Source organism: Carassius auratus, chromosome 48 (genome assembly GCF_003368295.1).
Source record: "Carassius auratus strain Wakin chromosome 48, ASM336829v1, whole genome shotgun sequence".
Taxonomy (NCBI): Eukaryota; Metazoa; Chordata; class Actinopteri; order Cypriniformes; family Cyprinidae; genus Carassius; species Carassius auratus.
The window spans coordinates 6,446,804-6,473,143 of record NC_039290.1 but is presented as its reverse complement, the minus strand read 5'-3'; the positions used below and the strand labels follow the sequence as shown (position 1 = coordinate 6,473,143).

Genomic DNA, 26,340 nt, shown 5'->3' with positions numbered 1-26,340 from the left:
CTTTATAGTGAAAAAAAAAAGAAAAAATTAACACTAAGAAACCATTCTTTTAAAAGGAATAGTTCACACAAAAATGCAGATTTGCTGTAAATGTACTCACCCTCATGCAATCAAATACGCAGATGAGTTTGTTTCTTCATCGGAACAGATTTGGATAAATTTAGCTTTACATCACTTTGGCTCACCAGTGGATCCTCTGCAGTGAATGGGTGCCGTCAGAATGAGAGTCCAAACAGCTGATAAAAACATCACAATAAACCAGAAGTGATCCAGTACATCAAAGAGAAAAGCTGCATGTTTGTAATAAACAATCCATCAAGACTCTTTTAACTTTAACCAGTTGCTTCTGGGTAAAATATCCAGAGTCCTATATCCATAATATTGCTTTCTCTGGTGAAAAAGTCATGTCCTCTGAATCAGGAGAGAAATATGCACAGATCAAGCACCATTTACAAGTGAAAACAGTGTGAGAGGACAACAGAGGATGGGCTTTTCCACTGGCGAAGCATGATTATAAATTATAGATTTCATCCAGAAGTGACAGTTTTTAACGTTAAAATGTCTTAATGATGAATTTGTTTCTAAGAAATACCCAGCCTTTCGATTCACAAGATGTTAACTGATGGACTGGAGTCAGGATTATTGTGATGTTTTATCAGCTGTTTGGAATCTCATTCTGACGGCACCCATTCACTGCAGATGATTCACTGGTGAGCATGTGATGTAATGCTACATTTCTCCAAATCTATTCCAGTGTAGAAACAAACTTGTCTACATCTTGGATGGCCTGAGGGTGAGTAAATGTTCAGCAAATTTTAAATTCTGTTTGAACTATTCCTTTAAGAACTGTTCACTGAAACTTTCTTCTATGACACCGCTGTGAAAACCCCCATTAGAAACCATTATTTTTAAGAGTGAACACTAATCTGAAAGCTAACAAACACACACTAAAAGCCACATTTTTTATTTTATTTTTTTATTTCACTGGGTCCCCATGAGGAGAAAAAGTCTTTTCGGCATCTTTGTTGTTGCAAACAATACGGCATGTTTCCTTGTTTCAGACTAACGAGACGGAAAACAAGCAAGCGAGCGGCGCTCCGGAACCAAACACAGCACTTCCAACAAACACGATCATTCTAATCTTTTCAGTAAACTTCAGAAAGTTCAGCATTCAAAAAACCCGGAATCACTCACAAACAAGACAGGAAGAAAGGCTGTTGGCACCTGTGCTTTCATCAGCATTATAAGGTGTGGTTTACATGCATTCGATTGGAATTCACTTTTGTTTCCTTTTTTTATTTGCAGGTGTTTTACAGAAGCTCTTTCGAGCTTGAGCTGTTCTGGATGGTGATTTACATTGGCGAAATGAGGCGAGTTGTCTAACTTGGAGGGTCACATTGAGTTATGAGTCCTATAGGCTCACGCCAACTCACCGGACATCTCTTGCTCAGAGGTGACTCAAGCGAATGGCTTCGGGCTTTGTTTACTCACTCACACATGCATTTATTAAAGCCGACAGATATGGACTGACAGAAACCCATAAGCTTTTTCAAATCTACAGTCACTTACACTCACCTCTCAAATGTTGATATCTCACACACATAGCAAATACCGCAAGCATCCTATCTTTATAGACATCATCAAATATTTCATACACACATACAGTACACACAGTTGCTCCCTATGTCCAAGAAACCAAACCACACTTTCATATCTCTCCTTGAAACACACAGCGCAGAGGTTTTTAGCACTTCGAGAGAGACACAACAAGAATGAAAGCATTCACAGATCATCGGTCAGCGGGCGCAAGGCTTGTTTGAGAGATTCAGTTACACTTTTTACAATGCAATGAATCGGCTCCTGTTGAGAGTCACGACTCGATCCATACCAGGACACGACATCCTTAACACATCGGCTGGACCTGGAAATACAGCATAGTGTCCTGAGAGACTCACGGGATGTCAAGTTCAGATTCTCAGAGACTTGTTTTCTCACTCTGCAATCATTGATCTCGTAGAGTGCTGAGTCTCTGAAGAGGATCAATGTACAAACACTGTAAAGCAGTGTTTTCCAGTCCTGGCCCAACACTACACAATTTGGATGGCTTCCTGATCTAAAGAGGATACAAGACCAGAATTTACCATTTAAAGCAAGTCAGTTTAGCCAGGGACCATATTTTCCCCATGCATGTACGGCTCGTATCGATTTCAATTGAGAAACACCAACATTTATGTAACTCAGATGTTCGTATTTTAAATACAGAATAAAATCAGACAAAAACAGCATTGTATATTGTAATTCTTTCATTTAAACATGCAAAAAGCAGTATTTTTCAAGCTGATCAATGCACAAAATTCAATATGCTAGTTAAATGTACACTGTAATTCAAAAGTTTATAAGATTTTTTACTGTTTTTAAAAGACTACTCTACTCTTTTGATTACCAAGACTACATTTATTTGATCCAAAATATAGTAAAAACAGTAATATTGTGAACAGCATATTGTAGCTGTTTTTTTAATTGAATGTATTTTAAAATAAAATATATATTTAAAATATATGAAATATATTTTATAATTGAGTGTCACATGAGGCTTCAGAAATCATGCTGATTTGATGCTCAAGAAACATTATATTATTATCATTTTATCAACAGTTGCTGCTGCTTAATATTTCTGTGGAAACCATGATGCATCAGTTGTTTTTTCTTCTTCTTCTCACGTTTCTTTGTTTAATAGAATGTTCAAAATAACAGCATTTTGTAGCACTATAAACATTTTACTGTAACTTTGATCAATTTTGCATCCTTGCTAAATACAAAAATTAATTTCCCCTTCTATTGACCCAACACTTTTGAAAGGAAGTGTATGTTAGTTGAATGTGTAGTCTGGCAGGGATTCTGAAAGACAACATTTCTGACACAGTTTTACTAAACACTTCATTATGTTTCATACATTATTAGCACTGTCAAAGATATCCTGTTAACCTAATGTGTTACATTATGATATTAATTAAATATGTTTTAGTGCATTTTTTTACATAGTTAACACATACTTCTGTTTTTATTTTTTCCTGAATATTTTATTTATAGGCCTTTTTGCATTTATTATATAGGACAGGGAGGAAAAGAGAGAAATCAGAAGAACGGGATCAGAAAGTGAACACGCAGGCTGTATTTGAACCAGCATTCCTGTGATCATGTGGCTCTTAAATGTGCAAATGAGTACATCGGCTGATTTCAGAATATCATAAATCTGTCATACTGTATGTGCCAGAAATAGTATGCTACATGCTCTCTATCCATTGTGCCATTATATATCACTGTGTGACATTCAAACTGATTACTTCTCTTTTGTGCACTCTCTAAAAACAGGAATTAGAGAGCGGGCATCTCTTAATTGCAATTATACATCTACATTTCTCAGAAAATTTCACAAATTAAGGTAAATATGAATATGAAAAAAAATGATCACATTTTGAATTAGCCATTTGAAACTGCTTTTAGGCTGATTTTAAACATGACCAAGTGAGTCATGACCTGTTTTAATAATTTAATATTTGATATCAGTTCAGCAGGATTGGGTGTTAATGAAGTTTTTACTTGATATCTGCTACACTAAAAATGTATTACATATATATTACAAACTTAAAGTTTTTTTTTTTTTTTTTTTTTTTATAAAAACTTTATAAAGGTAAAAATCCTGGGTGCTCAGGGGACAGTGTATTAAACTGTCCAATAAGAGTAATTTAATAGTTTTCAAATTTGCAGAAATCAACAACCACTACTAGAGTTATGCCGGTATAATATGTTCTTGTTGCGATTAATTGCTAATGCTTTTATTTATTATCATGGTATTGAAATTTTGTTCATAATACAGTATAACAGGTTGAATAACTATTTTATTATAACAAAACTAACTGAACATTTAAATACAATAAAGCAAAACAGAAAAATATATAAAGTTTATACAGATTAAAGTGCAAATAAAGACCAATCTGTGTTGTTACGCAGGGGTAATCACAAATGTTAGATCCATGCAAGCTTTTAATAAGAAACATTGTGGTCGTACAGGCAGGGGTCAATGACAGCAAATACAACAGGGAAGAACAGGCAGAATCGTGTTTGGTACACAGGCCACAGAAAATCACAGTCCAAAAAAACAAGCAATATAGTCCAATATGCAGGCAGCAGTAATCGTAAACCGGGGAACAGACAAAATAAGCAACAGGCAGACAATAATGCTCAGAAGTGTAAACTGTAGTAAAACAAGACCTTGCGATGAACACAAGAAAGCTGGCAGCTTAAATACTAAAATCCAGTGAGCTGAAGCTGGAGAGTAATCAGAGTCAAAGGATGGTGCTTGTGGGAAATGTAGTACAATAGTCACTGTGTGTGTTTATGTGGTTGTAGGAAGAGTGGCAGGTGCAGGGTGAATTGGGAAATGGAGTTCAATGGATATGTGAAGTCCAGTTTGGAGTGCCCTCTGGTGGCCATGACGGGCACTCTCGTTTGTGATTATGACAGGTGTCACTTTACAATAAGACCTCATTAGTTAAAGAGATGGTTCACTTTCAAATTAAATTTTGATATGTTTTAGCTTAACTCAAGGGCATCCAAGATGTAGGTGTCTTTGTTTTCGCAGTAGTTCCCATTTTGATATTTTTAGGTCAAACCGTTCTTGTCTGTGACTCATATAATGGAGGTCTATGGTCACCACCTCAAAAAGCATGCTCAGAGGAGTCCGAATTAAACTATTCCCCATCGTAAGTACACATTGATGACCTAAGACACGAAACGAGCGGTTTGTGTAAGAAAACGAACAGTATTTATATAGTTTTTACCTCTTGTACACAACCACGTCCAACTGATCTGAGGGCACACGTGCTTCCTGTTGTGTGACGTGTGCGAACGCTCTGGCTTTGTCTGCAAAAGCACGGAAAGTGCTGGAAGTGATCTCTCGTGCATGTACGTCACTTCATAAAATTATTTGAATATGTTTTAGAAAGTAGCGTAGCTGCTTTATTAATGGGGTTTCCATGGTAAGGACTGTATTTTCTGCAGTTAAGCGCCATCTGCTGTTCGAGAGTGAATGTACTTTCATTCAGCGTGTCTCTCATGTGTTCCCCCATGTGCTTCTCATGCTTGCTTGTTTACATCAGTGAACACCTGCATCTTTCAAGCAGCATATAGGGCGTTGTGCATTTCGACCAGTTGATGGGGAAATTATTCTTAAAATGCATTCCAAATTCTGAATAATTTGTTATATATAATTATTCACAGTATTAAGAAGTGCCCATGATAACAATATCGTGCATATTTATTATTACCATGATATATTGCATTACAGAATACCGGCACATGTCTAACACACTAATTTTTCTTTCCCACAGTTCTTTTCCACATTGTCTTGATGATGCTTGATGAGCTTTCATTAACTATAACAAAAAGTGCACTGGACTGACCTAAACTAGACCAGACCAGATAAGATGATTAGAATCAAACCAAGTTCACTAGACTCGAATTAAAACAGAACAGACTAGACCAGATTAGACAAGACTACAATAGATTTTAGCTAAGTAGACTAGAATAAACTAAAACAGAATAAATTATTTTGTCTTATAGCTTTTTTTCAGGATAATTAAAAAAAAAAACATACTGTTCTTTTGTAAGAGACACATGATATAGAGATGGATTCAGGGAGTTGATAAACACAAGTGATTATACAATTGAAGCACAACAAATATCATAAGCCATGATATTCAGCTAACGTTATTACACATTTCTAGGGAAATAAGCCATTTCGAACAGTTCAGGCGATTGAATCATGCAGCTAACTAATTGCGAACTTCATGATTCTCTAGTGTATCGACTGATAGGATCACATCCAATCAGACAGAATATAATATAGTAGACGCAAGTCGGTCCCACATGTGTCATCTTTTGACATCACGCCCACAGTCTCCAAACCTCCACTCACGTCTTTGAGCTGCCAATCAATTACTGCAATAAGACGGCATCCGCTGCATGAATAGTATGCGTGTAATAAGCTCACCGTGAACAAGTGGACAGAAGTGCAGTCAGGAAAATAGAACAGAGTGATTTAAAGTAGAAGAGAAATAAAGCATGAATCCATTTCAAGAGGTTACATCATGTCACACAGAAACCTGAATGCCCACATCTCTTCTCTTCCTGTTGGGTAGTCTGACCGTGGACGTGGAAACAGCATTTGTGATGTTAGCAAACGGTGCACTGCATGTCATAAGAGCAGCTAATGGGCAGTGTGTATGCTGACAGGGATATAAAGAGTCCACACTGTGGCTCCTTGATCTTCATAACAAAATAGCCAATAAATTCAGAAATGATTTGCTCTGAAGGAGAGCTCATGGAAAACAAATGAGACCAAACTAGACTAAGACTGGAACAGAACAGAGAACACTAGACAGAGAACACTAGACTAGAATAGAACACAACAGAGTAGACTAGTCTGAAACAATCTTATATAGTACTAGTATTTATTCATATTTTGAATTGGCTTTTATATTTTTTAATTTTAATTGTAAACTTTTAGTAGTTTCGTTAAATGCTTTTGCTTTAGTATTTTATTAGTTTCTTTTTAAATATTTCTATTAAGCTTTCATTTATTTTTAGTAATTGTAGTACTTCAACTTATTTAATTTTGGCCATTTTTTCATCTAATATTTGTATTTTACTTTATTTAGGCTTTTTGTCATTTAACAAAAATAACTTTTGATAGATTTAGTTTTAGTTGACTAAAACAGATTAGATGACAAGACTAAAACAAACTTGTGTAAACTAGATAGGGAATAAACAGTGTAGTGTACTGAAATAGATTAGAACAGACTAGACTGGACTAGACTAGGCAGGACTACAATAGAAGAAAGTTAAGTAGACTAGACTGTACTAGAATAGACAGAGTACACTAGTCTGGAGTACACTAGACCAGAGAAGATACACTAGAAAAACTGGAATAAAACAGTGCGGTGAAGTAGAATAGAATATAACAGAGTGGACTAGACTAGACCAGATTAGACAAGACTACATTTGTACCAGACAAAACCAGATTGGAACAGAACAGAGAATACTGGACTAGACCAGGGTATGATAGATCAGACTAGAACAGGAAATAACTGGTAGACTAGAGTAGACATGATCCTTCATAGAATAGAATAGAATAGAATAGAATAGAATAGAATAGAAGAGTAGACTACAGAAGATATGATTCCTTCATACATTAGAGTGGAGTAGAATAGAGTAGAGTAGAATAGAACAGAAGTAAAGTGGAGATGAGTATATAGACTTAGACTAGAACATAACAGAACTGGACTAGACTAGACCAGCCCAGATTACACTAGACTACAGCAGATTACAATAAAATAAAATATAGTAATAAGTAATAGTTGTGGGGAAGTCGTGGCCTAATGGTTAGAGGGTTGGACTCCCAATCAAAGGGTTGTGGGTTCTAGTCTCGGGCCGGACGGAATTGTGGGTGGGGGGAGTGCAGGTACAGTTCTCTCTCCACCTTCAATACCACGACTTAGGTGTCCTTGAGCAAGGCATCGAACCCCCAACTGCTCCCCGGGCGCCGCAGCATAAATGGCTGCCCACTGCTCCGGGTGTGTGCTCACAGTGTGTGTGTGTGTGTTCACTGCTCTGTGTGTGTGCATTTCGGATGGGTTAAATGCAGAGCACAAATTCTGAGTATGGGTCACCATACTTGGCTGAATGTCACTTCACTTTCACTTCACTTTCACTTCACTAGAATAGAATAGGAGAGTGGAATAGACAACAGAAGATATGATCCTTTCATACAACAGAGAAGAGTAGATTAAAATAGAAAAGTAAAGTGGAAATGACTATATAGACTACACTAGATAACAGAACTGGGCTGCGTTTCCCAAAAGCATCGATAGCCAACTATGTTTGCAAGTTCCGTCATTATCCACATAGTTTGACGATTCTGGGCCCTATCATACACCCGGCGCAATGCGACGCAAGGCGCAGTGCAAGTGTGTTTGCTAGTTTCAGTCCGGCGCCATTCGCATCTTCCCATCCAGCACTACGTCATTTAATTAGCAAAAGCATTTGCATTCATTTCCGCCCATGGGCTTGCTGGTCTAAGAGGTGTGTTCAGGCTCACACACATAAATGCTAATTACATAAATGCTACATTGACTCACAAAAATGCTAATTAAATATTGTATTTTTGGCGCTTAAGTACATTGTATTTGTAATTAATTTCAAATGTATCACATTAAAGTTATATTAAATGAAGTAAGTTGAACTTTTGAATGATTTATTTTGAACAACTTAAGTGGCACTTTTAACCTGTTAAATGTCACCCCGTCCCGTATACGGGACGCCTACGTTGACTATACTATATTACAATCAAATTTAATCTAATCTTGACAAACTATACATCGTTGGAAAGGTCTAAGACTCCCAAATATATATTATACCAATATTGTTTGTTAAAAATTATGTAGGAAAAGTAATAGATCAATTTATGACAAGAGTGCACCCTCAGAAATCTACATTACAAAAGGAGCTTTGACCTTTGTTTAAAAATAAGACTTCCTCATTGCCTTTTTCTCTATCACATTTTAGAAATCATCAGAAGTTATATATCACTTGAAAACATGAAATCTCAAAATTCATCCTTCAAAACCCATTTTAAAATCAGACATTGCATTACCATGTAAATGGTACATCAAAATCATGTTACAAAATGTTTTCAGTCATGAAATATAAAAATTTAGGTTTGTATCATGCACATTCATGTCTATCTTCAAAAACGTGAGTGACAATTATCAGGTTAACTACATCTTAATATGTACAATTATATGTACCTAATTGCTTCTAGTGTCTTTAAAATATGCTTAAAGCGTACTATTAATGTATTGACATGCAATTAATGTGAACTAAAATACACTTTAATGCCAGTTAACAATACACTTAAGTGTGAATTAAATGTAATGTTTTTGACCACATAAATGCATATTATTTGTAATTGATTTCAAATATATTACAATTTAAAATTACATTAACTCCAATTAGTTTAACTTTTGAGTGATATTTTTGAACAAATTAAGTGGGACTTTAGTATATTTTATATGTGATTTGAAATATGGTAAATATTTACTTCTGAATAAGCAATTTAATGTGAACTAAAATATACTTCAATGTCAAATATCAGGTAATGAAATTGACATTTAGTATTTAATATTTAAATAATAATAATAATAATAATAATAATAATAATAATAATAATAATAATCTCTTAATAACCTAGTTACAATCAAAGCAAAAACACAACATGGTAAACCCTCTACATTTATTGACAAATCAATCTCTAAAACAAATAAACAAAAATGTTTTTTGCTGATGCACAAGAAAAACCCTACACTATACAGTTACAACACTTCAACTCACTTATTAGAAAGAGTCTGGAGAACAATGTTAATTTCACCATCATGGAAAACATCATTCTGTAAGATGTGTAAACCTGTTTCCTTATTGGGAACCTAAAAATGTCCACAAGGTCAAAATTTACTGGTATTACTATACTTGTGGAGTCATTTGGTCCCCATAACATATAGGATTACTAACACACAAACGACACACATTTAATAAAAAAGAAAAAAAGAAAAGTATCTATCCATGTACAACAAATGAGACCTTATTGTAAAACATTACCAAAGTGGGTTACTTGTACCCTGGTTTCACAGACAAGGCTTAAGACCAGCCCAATACTAAAATGTAATTCTGAGCTGTTTCAACTGATAGAAAATTTCACTGACTGATCTTTAAAAATACCACTGCCTTTGTTTTGTCTCAAGATGCACACCAGTAATGCTTTCTCTAAGGCATGTCAAGGAAAATGACTTAAATGTACTAACTGAACTAAGATCCTGGCTTAGTCTAAGCCCTGTCTGTGAAGCCAGGCCATTAGTTTTCGGGGAAGTTGTGGCTAAGTGGTTAGAGAGTTTGACTCCTAACCCTAGGGTTGTGGGTTCGAATCTCGGGCTGGCAATAACACGACTTAGGTGCCCTTGAGCAAGGCATCGAACCCTCAACTGCTCCCCGGGCGCCAAGCATAAATGGCTGCCCACTGCTCCGTGTGTGTGTGTGTGTGTGTGTGTGTGTGTGTGTGTGTGTGTGTGTGTGTGTGTGTGTGTGTGTGTGTGTGTGTGTGTGTGTGTGTGGTGTTCTCTTCTCCGTGAGTTTGCACTTTGGATGGGTTAAATGCAGAGCATGAATTCTGAGTATGGGTCTCCATACTTGGCTGAATGTCATGTCACTTTCACTAGTTCTCAAACCTTTACTAGCACCAACATTAAACAGGACCGACAATTTTCTTCTAAAATCTTACTACTAAAATCTTAGTGAATGCAAGTTTGACTGAAATTAATTAATTAATTAAAAAAAAAAAAAAGAACTCCAAATGAACTTGCTGGGACGTGCTGGGATGTCCCAGAAGCTCTCCATCGGCACTAAACTTCACATGTCATGAAGCTGCACACCATCTCTCCACAGTCTGTCTCTCCACAGTCTGTGTGAACAGAAAAATGATCCGAAGAGGCAGAAAAGTCAAAAAAAATTCCATGAGGAAAGAAAGCATAAGAATTGTTATAAAACATATCCAGCCATTATAAATGGTTCAGTTGAGTGAAAGCAACAGACACGGTCTATACTCATCGCATGTATCAGAATTAAGCTATCTATTTGCTCGCACATGAGTGCAACTGGCTCTTAAAGGGAATGGAAGATGAGACTCTGATTGGTTTATTGCACCCAAAAAACACCCATTACTCATTAAGAGTATAGGGACAACCCGTTTAGACCTTGCGCCCGGGCGTGCCAACTGTTTTTCCATCGTTAAAATAGCAAAAGTGGATTTGGACACGCCCTGAGTGCACCTGCGCCGTGTGCTTTACACTTTGCGTTTAGATCGTTAAAATAGGGCCCTCTATGTTTCCCGAAACCATAGTTCAGGCGAACATTCACAAACAGTGTCGCAAACTTACGTGGTAGGAACTACAGCTCTCGGTCAGAGGTTAGAAAGCATAGTTTCTTGTTAGCAAGGTGTATGGGCTTAAATAAATATGCTCTAGGGCACAGTAAGCAAGTTAGCATGCAGTGCAACCTATATATTACATTATATCTAAATGTAAATACATTTTAAACTGTGTATGTGTGTGTGTCCTCTAAAAGGGCCTTTTTTGAAGAGTGCGCATTTGCACATATACCTAAGGGAACCCCAGGGTATGACGTAAGAGGGAACCCGCCATGAATCAAACATCAAATAAAGCAACATGACAGGCACCGAAACATAGTAAATTAGTCATCAGGTGCCATGTTCAATACAGCAGTATCTTAGAAATGTCTAATCGGTTAAATAGCAGAAGTTATTCCTCCACCACATGCGTGTGACGTCATCAACAATGGCCCTATGTTGTTGAACTAATGTGCTTCACACGACAGAGATGCGACCGTGTTCGGGAAACAGCTAGTTCAATGCATCATACTGTGGTGGTTAATCAGCGAGTTACGTCGTTGTATGGGAAACTCACCCCAGGACTAGACTAGACCAGCCCAGATTACACTAGACTGCAACAGATTAAAATAGAATAGAAAAGAATAGAATAGAGAAGTGGAGTGGTGTGGAGTAGATATGATCCTTCATAGAATAGTGAAGTGGAGTAGAATAGAGTAGATAGACTAGACTAGAACATAACACAGTAAACTTGACTAGACTAGACTAGACTAGACCAAACAACAAGAATAAAACAAAATTTAGTAGACAAGGCTAGACTAGAACAGATTAAAATAAAATTAAGTGGCATAATAAAGTACAGCAGAGTACAAGAATAGATCACAACAAAACATAATACCTTAAACTGAACACAACAGAACAATAAAGTGGAGTAAACAAGAGCAGACAGACTGAAATAAACTGAATTTGTGTTCTGGAGTAGTGCTGGATTTGTGACTCACTTTGAGTGAAGCGAGGTGGGTTGTCGTTGACATCACTGAGGTGCACGGTGACAGTGGTTGTCCCTGTCAGACCCCCTTGATGGCCGCCCATGTCTCTTGCCTGGAGCACCACCTGGTACTGCGCCTGAGCTTCTCTGTCCATATCAGGGACCGCTGTGCGCAAGATACCTGCCAGGAGAGACAGAGACAGGAACAGATCACTTACAGCAAACCTCACTTTGCTCTGACAATACTGAGCAATTTTCATGCCAATAAGGTAATTAGGTAAAACTAAAGGGAATTAAAAGCAATCACATTAAACATCCTACACCATCATACTGCTGTCCTGCCATGAGTTTCACTCACAAAAACTGGATCTATATACAGATAAAATACAGATCTGACTGCTTCTGATGTGTCCGACAAGTATTACAGCAGATGGGACAATCACTTGTTCTTACATGTCATTTTTATGCCTTGAACACTTTGCTTTGCTTTTCTGTGATGTATTCTACACTGTTGCTGATCTTGCTGACTTGTGACCAAGATAATCTTATCTAACTGGGGAACATAGATGAATTTGCCAAATTGACGTATTAATCTTCAAAGCATGAATCAGAATGAACTGAAAAACACAAGCCAATCAAAAATATTTTTCCTATGCCATAATTTCCGGTCTCTTTTGGAAAAAAGAAAAAAATGTAACCTTACTGCTCCGACACTTCTGAATGGTAACACACACACACACACACACACACACACACTTCAAATAAATATATATATATATATATATATATATATATATATATATATATATATATATATTTTTTTTTTTTTTTTGTAAAGAAAACTACATTCTTAATGGACAAAACATTTTATAAAAAACAACTCAATATTTAATATTTCTAGTAAATTTAGTAAAAATGGATCATTCTTTTGTGCTGAAACCTAAAAAATTGAGTAGAACAGAATCTAGTCAATATTCATAATCTTAAAAATAAAAGAAAAAAATGAGCTGAGTGCATGTGTCTAATGCTGTTGTTGGACCACAGCCAAACATGCTTTGTACTAAATAAAAAAAAAAACTTTACTTAAGGGGGTTATGCAATATAGAACCAAAATGTTCTTCATACTTATAAGAGGTTACTTTACAGCAACAAAATACTGCAAGTTTCAGAACTCAAAACTAACTAACAGTAAAAAACATGAATTATTATTTTCTACTCTTCTGAAATGGCCAGATTTGAATTTTTATTGCGAATAAAATAACAAGTAATCATGGTACTTTTAAACTGATATACTGGAAATTAAGCAAGCTAAAGCAATGAACACATTGAAACAGAATGTTGCAATTTTTGTGGTTGCATTGCATTGTTCAATTTCTTCTGCCTCAGGCTCAAACATATACAGCTCTATCACAGCACTTGCCATCTCCAGTGTCAAAACACATGACATGCTGTAAAAGAGGGGGTGTGGGTCAGGTGTGATAAACATTGTTACTGCAAGTGGAAACATCCTTTGAAACTGTTTTTCACAGAGTGAAAATGAGGGTGGAATTTTTTTTTTTTTTTTTTTTTTTTTTTACACAAATATTAGACCTTTTTTTGTGATTTTTTTGTACATTTAAATTGTTTTAAGCCAGATGTACTAAACAGAGCAAATTAATGTGGAAGTGAAATCCCACGAAACTGACAATGTGAGTGGAAACTTCTGCTGGTGATCTACCGAAAATGCGCAAATTAAAGAACACAGACACAGCAAGAGCTTTTCAATGAGCAATGCAATCTACCAAAAGCAGAACACATAAGAGCAGGGTCGCAAACAAGAGCCGATGATAATCATGTACGTACATGCAATCTACTAACAAAACAGGCGCAAATAAAACTTTTTTTGGGGGGGGGGGGGCATTGAATAATGGCACAAATACCAGTAAACTGACTACCGCAAACTTTAGTAAATCACCTTGATCCATTCCTTTAAATTATTTGCTCCCATGAATTTTGAGTCTTAAAGAGACACTCCTACAAATGCATAGGCAATAAGGTTAGCCGCAAAAATAAATCCATGCCTTTTCATCGCTAATGTTCCACTACGTGGCCCTACTTAAAGGCGTAATATGTAATTTGTATGCTTTAAAAATAGCAGAAATCACTATATCTATGTTATATATATTTTTTAGTTGTGTACTTACATCATCCCGACATTTTCCACGAACTTTCAAATCCGGAGAAAATTATAGTTTAATTAGAAGACACGGCACGTTTCTTTATTTCCGTTTTGTCGCCCGTCTATGGCGTCATATAAACTTTGACCCCTCTAGTTTATCTAACTTCCTGCGGAACCGCCAAATACCAGGCGGCAAGGAAGTCGACCGGATGTTGAAGTCGGCTGGGGGCTGCCATCTTGTAGAAGAACTTCACTTGCTTTAGCATTCCCATTGACTCCCATTCATTTTGGCGTCACTTTGACAGCGAATAACTTTACATCTGAGGCGTTTAAAGACTCCGTTTGTCCATTGTTTATTTCTAAAGTTACACGACAATGTATAAAGGGCTCCATTACCTTCTCTGTTACATTATGGCCCCGTAGAAACAGTTTTTGTAAAAAATAGGCTAACGATTGCGTCATAACCACTTGCCTCTCTGTCGCAATTAACTTAATATGGCGTACTGGCGTTACATTTTAAAATACTATACAAAATAATTAATCAGAATACTTACTCCTGCTCACTCACGCCAAAGAACTCCCCGCTCAAGCTCGCCGTCTCTGCAAGATTAACGATGGCAGTTTGCACGCACAGCTACTAGAAGATTCTAGAGGGACTTGGCTGCTGCTATTGATTCTATTTGGAAGTCTACCGAAAGTTAAGTTAGGTCCACAAAAGCGCTCATGCGCAGTAACGTTTGTTTATGTTGTTGCCGTTGAAACCGTCTATATCTCTCCTTTCGAAAAGACGTGATTGTCAAAATACTAAGTTAGAATGAGTGAGGAATGATAGGGAGTTACAGAGCGCGTGTTCCAATGAACAACAACTCCTTACGCTATTTCCCGACGTCATCAAAGTACGTCTTATGTTATTATTTTGATTGAGTGACCCCTGGTGGCCAAAAATTCCATACTGCGCGTTTAAGTAGTGTTTAGTAAAGGAGTTGTATGTCATTTTTTGAATGTACTAAAGCATAAAAATATGTTTGCAGATATTTAAGAAAACATACAAAGTGCACATACTTGTTTCTCAGAAAAACAATGCTACAGCCACTACTATGAAGTGTGCGCTCCATGCCGTAATGTCTATTTATTTGTTTTGGTCTGTGTGATTTCACCCGCTGCTAATTTACCCAATAGTATTCAACACCCCAGGTTGCCAGTTGGTAGAAAACACAACATATGAAGCCATTCACACAGAACGGGTAATTTTGTCTAAAAACGAATGTTTTTCTAAAAAATGTGGTGCAGGTTGCCTCCTCCGCCAAGCTGCCGTCAAAGAAAACATTTGCCATGTCAACTTGCTACTGTAAACCTTTCATTGTCAGATGTGTTTGTTCCTATTGTGTGTACTCAACCTAGCAACCCGCATGAATCTGAGGAGGTAGAGTGTGAGAAACTAACCCTCCAATATTTTGAATTATGACTGCAGTACCCATTTCAACCACTTGCTGTCAATATAATATACTGTATAACCTTTAAAGGCACAATATGTCATTTTCACCGCTACACATACTATTCAAAACAAACAAAGTAAAAAGGCACAGTTTGATGATGCTGTGATTGAGTGTGGAATCATGGGAATTGTTATCTTCATCCCCACAGCCGATGCAATCCAGCGGGACTCGAGCACTAATAATATATTAAAGATTAATTACCATCACTGTAGTATGAAGCAGGGTGGAGCTGAAAGCCATGGAAGTGAAATGAGGCCACATGAGCGACTGCTAAAGAGAGACGGGTGCGACCCACAGCCGACCACTTCATGTGTATGTGGGGTAAAAGCAATGCTGTTTTATACCAGATACACTTGAGTGTGTTGAAAGTTGTGTTATAATGCTACTCTGTGCATTCGTCACGCATAACATATTAAAGCGTCTTTGGTATTTCCATGTATTATAATAAATAAAACTGGAAATCGAGGGTTTATGACATTAAACATTCTTGGAAACATTTGGGATAATGTAAGTACACAAGTCAGCAAAATATATTACACTGTTCTAGTGGTTTTCGGATACTTTAATCAAAAAATCTTTCATATTGTGCCTTTAATGCTAAAAGAGGGTTTGAGCTGGTGCAAGCTGTACGTAAAACGTGCCTTTTATAAACTAACCTTGAGAGACATAATATAAATGTTGCATTTCTAATCATAAAGAATAAAACTGAACACATACCTGACTGTGGGTCCACGGTGAAGTACTGCTGGCCTTGAACCACTGAATACACGAGTTTGGCACTACTCCCATACGTTGGATCATCAGCATCTGTGGCTGTCACTTGAATAACCGATGTGCCTAGGGAAAGAGAAAGAAAGAGAGAGAGAGAGATGAAATAAAAGGTAGTTTTGACAAAGTCAAGGTTCAATGAGCATGTGACCTTCCGTCTTTTCTCCCAAACCGAGCTGACAGCAGTCAGAGAGCATTTGCGTGTGTGCAGTCAAGCGCAGTACCGATGTTGGCCATCTCAGGCACGGTGGCGCTGTAAGGGCCGTCCTGGAACACCGGTGGGTTGTCATTGATGTCTTGCACACGGATGATGAACTGGGATGAAGGCTCCAGGGCTCGGCCGGTCTGCCGGTCTGTTGCCGTGGCGATAAGGCGGTATTGGTCCTTTTCCTCACGGTCTAGGGGTTTGGTGACGTGGATGTTCCCTGTTCTGCTGTCAATAACGAACACCGAACCAGCCCCCTCACCTTTTAATATGTATTTGGTTCGTCCATCACCCCTGTCCACACTCGAATGAAGCTGGAGGAATGCATAAATGATAGAAAACACAAAATATGTAAAAAAAAATCTCAAAATCAACAAATTCCATTTCTTAGAAGTCTCTATGCACATTATAGGCACTTATAATGCTGTATGTATTGTATTCCAACTGCTTTTACTTTCTATGATAGGCTATATAATGTAGTAAATTCTTATAATTTGGTTGAAGACCAGCTTATCAGTATACTTTATCGTAATTCATTTATTTAAAAAACATATTATTCCTCTCTGCTTAATGAATTACCATATAAAGTGTAAGTGTCAATGTAAGTGATTCATTCATATTAATATTTATATGATCTGTTTTTTTTTTTTTTTTTTTTTGCATGCTGTCATTTAATATTAGGGGTGATTGAACATTCAGACTTGTATTAGATTAAATATTATAATCAAGTCTCTCTGTTACTGTTAGCATATATACTGTACTGTCGAAAAGTTTGTGATCTGTATGATTAAATAATAATAATAATAATTTTATTCAGCAAAGATGCATTAAATTGATCAAAGGTATCAACATGTATCATGGTTTCCATAAAATAAAATAATAATAAACATTTTTGGAAATCGATAATAATCTTATATTTCTTAAGTAGCAAATCTGCAAAACAGAAAAAGCTTTGCATCACAAGAATAACTTACAATTTAAAATATGCTTTAAAAATTATTTTTTTTCTGTATTTTTGATCAATAAAATTCAGCCTTGGTCAGCATGAGAGACTTCTTTAAAAAACATAACAGAAATCTTACCAAACCAAAACTTTTAAACAAATTTCTTAAGCCATATACACGTATACAGTATATTCATAAATCTTTGCTGCATACCTGAAAGATGGCAGATAGATCTAAAGTAGACTTTGAGATATGAAGAGCAATATTCCCTAAATTTATAATGCATTTTATTCACAGGCACTACAGCAGGTGTTACCAAATCTAATGCTATTTTCTCACTTGGCTAATATTCTTCTCTAAAAACATCCCGTGAAGATAATGACTCAAGAGACAGACTGGTTCCATGTGAATAAATAACTCATGAGGTAATGAGATGTGTTTGTAGTTTTCTGTAACTGAGATCCTCTAAGGCCAAACCACACAAATTTAATATCAGAGTATAAAAAAATGATATTGTGAAAAACTGTCCGTAATAAACTAATGGCTTCCTCGTTTTTGCAGCCAGTACTAATAAAAAAGCATTTGCCTTTTAATACTTTCTGACAAAGTCATAATTGCTCTAGTTGAGCTCTGGGCAGACAGACTGATCCAGGATCACTGTGAAAGGGCACCTTACACCAGGGGCTAAAAAGACCTCACTATCCAGATATCCAGTGTGCCTGATACGAGTAACTCCAGGTGTTTTTGGACTGATAGGGGGTTGATGATTGGCCAGGCAGAAAATTCATTAGCTCAGCCGACCAATAAGGTCACAGGAAACTGTGAGGAACATGAACATAAATGTGTCAAATAAACCTGTAAAACCAAACATGCTTTGGCTACAAAGAACAGAACAGAATACAAGCTGCACAGTGTTCACTGAACACCGCAGTCTACTTTAAATTTAAATATGATACGCATAACCAAACACAGCCTGTCATCCCTCCAAATAAATAATGAAAAAAAATAGTTATTTAGCATTTTTAATCCAGAAAATCATTTTAACTCTTGGCAGTCTGATTAAATAATGATTCAATGACATAAAAAATCTTGGTTGATATTATATATACACATACACAGACACACACAGACACACACACACACACACACACACACACATTTACCCCGGGAAAAAAAGACCTAAACTGCTTAAGAACTTCACTGACACAACATGGACACAAAAGAATCACTGAATCCTTTATTGAATTGGTTCATTTGTATAACCTGTAAAAACAAACTGATTCACTACAGTTAATCAGATTTTTTTCAAGGCTTCATACAAAAGACGTTTTTGATTGTTCTCTCTATTTGACTAGCAGAATTCTCAAACTTTAAAAGCAGTAGCATTAACTAAATAAACAAATTATTTCATATAAAGCACACATTTAAAACTATCATTTGAATTTTTAAGCTGCGAATGAATGGTTAATAAAAAAAATTATTATATTATTATTATTATATATATATTTTATTATCTTTTACAATGGCTTATTGTTGCTGGACAAATTATGGTTATTACTTCAGATGAAATGAAAACTTTAAATTAATATTAAATTAATCATATAAAAATAATGATTAATTAATTAATGGTCAAATATAACTTAATTATTTATTAATAATTATTATATTACTTAATTGCTGATCTTTTTTTTTTTTTTTTTTTTTTTTACAAATTTAACATAAATAAAAATAAAACACAATCATTTGACTTTTTCCTCAAATTGTGAGATATAAAGTCAGAATTGAGTCTGAACTGACTTTTTATATCTCGTTATTCTGACTTTACATCTCACAGTTATCAATATATACCGTCAAAATTGCAGGATTTAAACTTGCAATTGCGAGTTATAAAATCCAAATCTGAGGCGGGGGGGAAGACTTATATTTGTGGATTTATTTCTCCCAATTCTGAGCTAACTCCCAATTGTGTTATTAAGTCAGAATTCTAAGATAAAAAGTCAATTATTTTTTATTCAGTGGTGGAAACAGCCTTCAATATTATCTGGTTCAAGCAGTCTTCAAAAAAAGAAAAAAACAACAACAACATAACACATAAAACATAACATTACATTACACATAAAATAAATAATAAAATAAAGCTGAATTACGGTCACAGTATTGAACAAATGTAGTGGCACTGCTATGCTTAGTCTGACATTACAGGCTACTTACAAAAAGCTGTAAACTAATGTAGATTGAAGCAACATTCACTGGATCTCCCCTTCACCTACACACACACACACACACACATAATGGTAGTCTACATGTCCATCTGTTTTTTCCTCATGTTCTCCTCTCAGCTGTTTGCTTCTTTGTCCATCTGTTTCTCTCTCTCCCTCTCTCTTTCTTTCTGTTTGTCCATCTGGGTAACCCTCATCTAACACCCCTCTGTCATGTTTATCCATCCATCTTCCAGTCTTATGTAGCCCGCACGTTTTCGACAGCTCATATTCCGTCTTTGTCTGCATCTGTAAGTGTGTGAGAGGAGAGTTTAACAGGAATTAAGTTATTATTTCTAAGCTGGGTCAGTGTGCGAGAGAGAAAGTGAGCTGATTATTCATCCTTCAGTCTGGTCTTCTTATCTTTGTCTTGTTCTCACAGTTTTTGGAGTAGTACTTTAGTACAGAAGGAGTGTGTGTGTGGTCAGAAGAAGACTTTGCAGTGGTTTCCCATCCTGTGATCAGACTAACGCTCGGCATGCTGGGAAACTGAAGTGGGTTGAGGGAGCCTGCGATTAAAGGAGCTCTTAGGTTCTTTCCTCCTGCGTCTAAAACCTCTTACCCCTGCTTTTAGTCTTAAACAGTGACACCTTTCAGTCTTGTTCCTTTCTTTTTCAATTCTTTGACTCTCTCCAACCCACTTCTCTGTACTTATTAGACTCTAAACTACCATGGCGTCAAACACATTCCCACATCCTCAATCCGGCACAAATATACAGCAAGTACAGACATACAGCCAGCCCTGTGGTGCACATATACTAGGAAATGATCAACTGTAATAAAAAAAAACAAAAAAAAAACAATGCTATTAAAAACAATAAAACTATAAAACAATAAATTAATTGTGCTTAAAGTGCTTTTTTGGCTTAACTATTCTAATCTGTTTGCTATTTTCTATTATTTTCTATTCTATTCTTATTATTCATTATTATTTAAGTTTTTATTAACTATTCTAATCTGTTTGCTATTTTCTATTATTTTCTATTCTATTCTTATTATTCATTATTATTTAAGTTTTTATTAGCCATTTTTTTCTTGCAGAAACACACACACATAAATATATACTGTAGAAATACATGCATTGCTGGACCCGTCTGGATTTAGCGATCTGTGCATTGATCATCCCTCATTATCATGTGCATTTTCTCTCATCACCTCATAAACACCAGCACTGTACTGCTGTGCATCTGACAGCATGTATATTTAAATCTACAAATTAGCTCTGAAAATACCATAATACACACAAACACACAGACACACACAGACAGATGCATTTGCATACGTCAGACCGGAGCTGTATATTCAGAGATGGCAGCGCTCAGCCATAGCAGAGTACGAGTGCACAAGCTGTCAGAATGTTTTAAATAAGTGAGGTAAGAACATGGATTCATAATCCCATATTAACACTCATTCTCCAGTGGAACACATAGTCGCTGAAGGAACAGCCCTGCATTAATTCACACAGGTGCTATGTTTGCAATGCTATTAAAAAATATATATATATATATATGTGTGTGTTTGTAAAAGTATAGTTCTGAATGAGCAAAGACAAAAAATTTAAACCTATATTTTAGCTCAAATTACACAATAAAATGGCTTGTTTATAATGGCTTGCAGCATAGTCTATGGAAAAGTAATTAGTTGATGTTAAAAAAAATATGACAATAACTTTTTAAATGCTATTGAGAAGACTTTTTAAATGTCCTTGAAGGATGTGTCTGATGCTCATCAAGGCTGCATTTATTTGAACAAAAAATACAGAAAATATTGTAAAATAATATTACAACTTAAAATAACTATTTTCTATCTGAACAGATTTGAAAAAGTAATTTATTCCATTGCTGTAAAGCTGAATTTTCAGCATCATTACTCCAGTCTTGCATGATTCTTCAGAAATCATTCTAATATGCTGATTTGATGCTCAAGAATCATCTTTAATTATCAATGTTGAAAACAGTTGTGCTTATGCGTATTTTTGTGAAAACTGTGATAAATTTTTTCCAAGATCCAGGTTAAAAAAAGTTTAAAAGAACAGCATTAATTCAAATTATTATAATGTAATATTATAAATGTCTTTACTGTCACTTTAGATCAATTTAATGTGTCCGTGTAGAATAAAAGTACAATTTCTTCTTATTAACCCTACAGTTTAAAATGGTATAGTGTACATTACTAACAAATCAATTAAAAAACAACAAAAAAAGTTTTTTAATGTTTAATGTGCACATGCACGCACACAGAACTCAAGTAATTCATTGCATACTGTAGGTTGACATTTAAGGGGGGGGGGGGGGGGGGGTGAAATGCTATTTCATGCATACTGAGTTTTTTACACTGTTAAAGAGTTGGATTCCCATGCTAAACATGGACAAAGTTTCAAAAATTAAGTTGTACGTTTGAAACAAAAATACTCCTTCCAGTTTGTCACAAGTTTGGGAAAGTTTTTTTTCGAGTATGGCTCTGTGTGACGTTAGATGGAGCGGAATTTCCTTATATGGCACTTCTCCCGGAAGAGCGTGCGCTCCCGTATAGCAGAGTGGAGACATTCACTGATCAGAGCGAGAGCGTCGCGAAATGTCACAAAAGAAGTGTGTTTTTGGTTGCGAGGGCAAGACAACCCTGCACAGATTACAAAAAAAAAAAAAAAAAACATTAAGGGACCAGTGGACGGAGTTTATTTTTACAGAGCATCAACGGAGTTGTGCAAGTGTTTGTATTTGTTCCCTGCATTTCGAAGATGCTTGTTTTACAAACAAGGTCCAGTTTGACGACGGATTTGCTTATCGTTTATTTCTTAAGGATAATGCAGTCCCAACGAAAAAGGGTCACGATCGTGTGTTGGAACCTCAGGCGGTGAGTAAAACTGCTTAAAATATCTCTGTATTGTTAACTTAGCTATCAGCGCGTAAGCACATCAAGTAAACCTCTTGTACACCGTTAAAGAAAAAAAAAGACGACATAAAGTGGAACTTAGTCATTTTCCAAAACCGCTAAGTGTAACGGAGGCCAGCGAGTAGTGGCTGTGCAGGTAAACCTCCCCGATCTCAAGAGACGCACTAGCAACAGACGCTAGTGGCTGTAGCCATTTAGCCTCCTTGTTAGAGGAGACCTGGGTTCGAGCCCCGCTCGGAGCGAGTGCTCGGAGCATCAGAAAGGACCCGGGAGAGAGGGGTTACATAATCAAATATATACAGTTTCAGTACATACCACATAGACGCTGTTGTAGTCGTTGCTGCTGCTGCTCTCGTTCAGTTTCAGCCTCTGGATCTGATTCTGGATCATAAATATACGCTGAATCTGACTGTTAGCCATGGTTTGTTTTGTATGATGGTTTATGATGGATAAAGTCACAACTTCCAACCACTCTCAACGTAAAAGCCTACTCGCGCTCGTGATTCTTTAGCTCCGCCCACACGTCACGCCTACAGCCGCTTGTGTTTTTTCCGAGAAAAATCGCACAGACTATTTTTCTCTTATAAATATAACAAAACTAAAGACTTTTTGGAGATATGAAGGATGCACTACTACTCTATAGGTACTCAAGATTAACAGGATATTGAGTGAAAACGAGCATTTCACCCCCCCCCCCCCCCCTTTAAAGAGTGTTGTAAACACTTTAAAAATGTAGTAATTTACATAAACGATCTGAACAACTCTGAATTTCCTAAAGTGGCTTGAAAGGGAGACTTGAGGGAGAGTGTTTCATTATTTCCTCAGCTCGCTAGACTGTAAAAGATGTGTGCACAATACAACGTGACATTAAAAACCAGCAATGTGGCATTTTGTCACACAAATTACTACTAGATGAGAAAAGTAGCATGTTTCTGGAAACAACAGTATTTTGAAAACAGCTGAACTGTTGTTATGCTATTGGATACATTAGCTGCTCTTCAGCATTGCATGCACTGTAAAAAAAATAATAATAGTAAGTCCCGTAAAAAATGGTAATTGACTACGGCTGCCAAACAAAAACTGTAAAATGCAAATAAAATATCATAATTGAAACAAGGAAAAATCTGTAAAATATATTTATTTTTTCTGTAAAACCTTTACAGAGTGATAGTATGGTATTGTGAACACTGCCTGAGACACTCGTAACATCCACTGGTTGGTTGAAAATTTGAGAGGCATGAAGGCTTTTGATCATAATAAGAGCTCTGAGGTACGCCGAGTGCTTTTCTTTAATGCACTCTGAAGCCATTTGTACTCAGAGAGAGAGCATGCATGTGTGACACTGAGAGGCAGAGGAGTCGTCGCTCTTCTGAAGAAAGAAAGAGAGAATAACACAGAACAAAGCATCTGAGTAGGTCTCAAAATCAGCTCTAATAGATATTAGCACCAGTCAGAGCGGCAAGACCAAGAAAGAAAATTACCACAGAAAAACTCTAAAATCTTCCGAAAAGCTTTCCCAGAAGAGTGGAGGCTGTCATTAACTGCAAAAGGGGGACTAAACTCATTATAATGTCTATGTATTCATGATGTCTGTTGATGTAATGGTCAGGTGTCCCAATACTTTTGCCCATATTGAGCATGCTCTGATAAATGAACAGTCCACAATTTCTCTTTCACTTCAGACATAATTTCCTTTTTGTTTTTGTTTTTGTTTTTTACAGGCAAAATATTGCTAACATTAGCCAAAATCTTGCTTGAGTTTGTGCAGCAACATTTCAATTTCACATATCAATGAGGATGTCACTACGTGACGTGACTGATAAGTATAAAATGCCGCCCATTGTGAGCTGTCTTAATATAAAAAGACATAAAATACACACTGTGATGTCACACACAGCCTACCTTGGCTTTTATTCAAAATCTCATTGGTGGTACCTTACGATCTGACAAGCAACCGCCGTGACAGACAGAAAACAATTCAATATTCCTCCTTGTTTCATTTCGGAAGATTGGAGCTTTTGTAATATATTTGCAAACCCGCTGACAGTGGTCTCAAACCCCACACACTGACAAATGTTCTCTGAACTTCAGGGAATTCATCCTTGAATTCCTAAGAGCGCGGAGCTTAAGACAAATTCAGCCCCGAGTGATGTGAAGTGGGAAAGATTTACACTTCCTGCAGTCAGAGAGACTTCCTGTCCTGAGGGGGTCGCACAGGAGGCACGCTTGGTTGATTTTGGGAGGCAGTAAAGCAAACATTGGTGTGTGTCAGACGAGGAAAAGAGCACGGCATCAAAGAGCAGCTTAGAGGAGCCTCTCTTTCTCTCTCTCTGTGGTGAGCTACATGAAGCCGCGGGCTGAGCGGTCTGCGTTCACGCGTGTGTGAGTTTCAGAACACAGCATGAGCATGATGTCAAAGCGCATTCACTGCCTATTACTCTAACCAGTCAAAACATGCACACTAACACAGACGTGCACTTATTTAAAGTCAAAATGGACCCTATTCACTGGTCTGGTCTTATTGTGCGCAACTCATCAAAAAGCTCCATCCTACAATTTTCCCTGTTGAAATAATAGATCACAATACAGAAGTGAAACGGGAAAGGTTCGCAAAAGTGTACGTGTTCTGACTTGCATTTTCAAATGAAATGCAAAAATTATGTAATTGGTAAAGTTTTTTCTTTTTTTTCTTTTTTTACCATCACTGGCACATTTGCTCTGTAAATTAATTCATAAAATAATTAAATAATAATTAAATAATAAATAATAGATAGATGCATGGATGGATGGATAAAATCAAATTATTAATTTGACAAAATAAATAATAAAGATAAAAACAATGCACAAATGAGTAATACATAAATACTTTTGTAATAGTTGCGTATGAGTCCCTCAGTTGTCCTCCGTGTGAAAAGAAGGATCTTAAAATCATACAGTCATTGCTGGAAAGGTTTCAAATAAACAAAAGATGCTTGAAAACCAATGAATTTATGGGTCCTGAAGGATTTTTCTGAAGAACAGCAGGCAGTTTGACTGTTCAGGGCAAACAAGGGACTAAGAAACAACTATCACAAAAAACAAAACAAAAAAAACAATTGCTTGACAATTGCCTGAGATTAGACTCACGCAGTGTATGATTTGGTTGAAGAGTTGTTTTTATTCCATTACATTTCACTTCGAGTCTTCTTTGGTGTCTTTCATCAGATTGCTGTTGCCGCCACTTCACGTCATGCCTAATAACACCCTGTACCCACGGTAAAATCATGGCGCTTTAGCTGCTGACAACATGTCACCGAACAACACCGAATAAGAGCTTGTGCTCATTTTGCACAGAATGGAAAAGCGAGCTGAAGAATCTGGATGAGACAGTGGTTGAGCAGACGTGGGCAGCAGTTTGTGATGTTTCTTTCTGCACACACGTTCCCCTGTCTTGGCCTTCTCTTTCATTTGCTGATTATCTGATTGCAGCTGCTAGTCTGAGATGCATCGTGTCTTGTAGAATCATTTGTTATTATATTTTTTAAATGTGTATTTTATTTAAACATTTTTTTAAACATTTTTTTAAACAGATTCTCTTATTTTTATTGATACTTTGTAATAAGATAATAACACAAAAC

The 26,340-nt window shown here is 36.4% G+C and overlaps 1 protein-coding gene across 1 annotated transcript in view; it reads right to left on the bottom strand.

Annotated features, from left to right (window-relative positions):
* Nucleotides 1–26,340, bottom strand: part of LOC113065656 (cadherin-11-like) — a 69,183-nt gene that overhangs the window by 23,762 nt on the left and 19,081 nt on the right. Inside the window, exons 3-5 of the mRNA XM_026237099.1 lie at nt 16,649–16,943; nt 16,374–16,493; nt 12,016–12,183 (exon numbers count right to left, since the gene is read on the bottom strand). Of these exons, the coding sequence (XP_026092884.1) occupies nt 12,016–12,183; nt 16,374–16,493; nt 16,649–16,943 (583 nt within the window). The remainder of the gene's footprint in view (nt 1–12,015; nt 12,184–16,373; nt 16,494–16,648; nt 16,944–26,340) is intronic.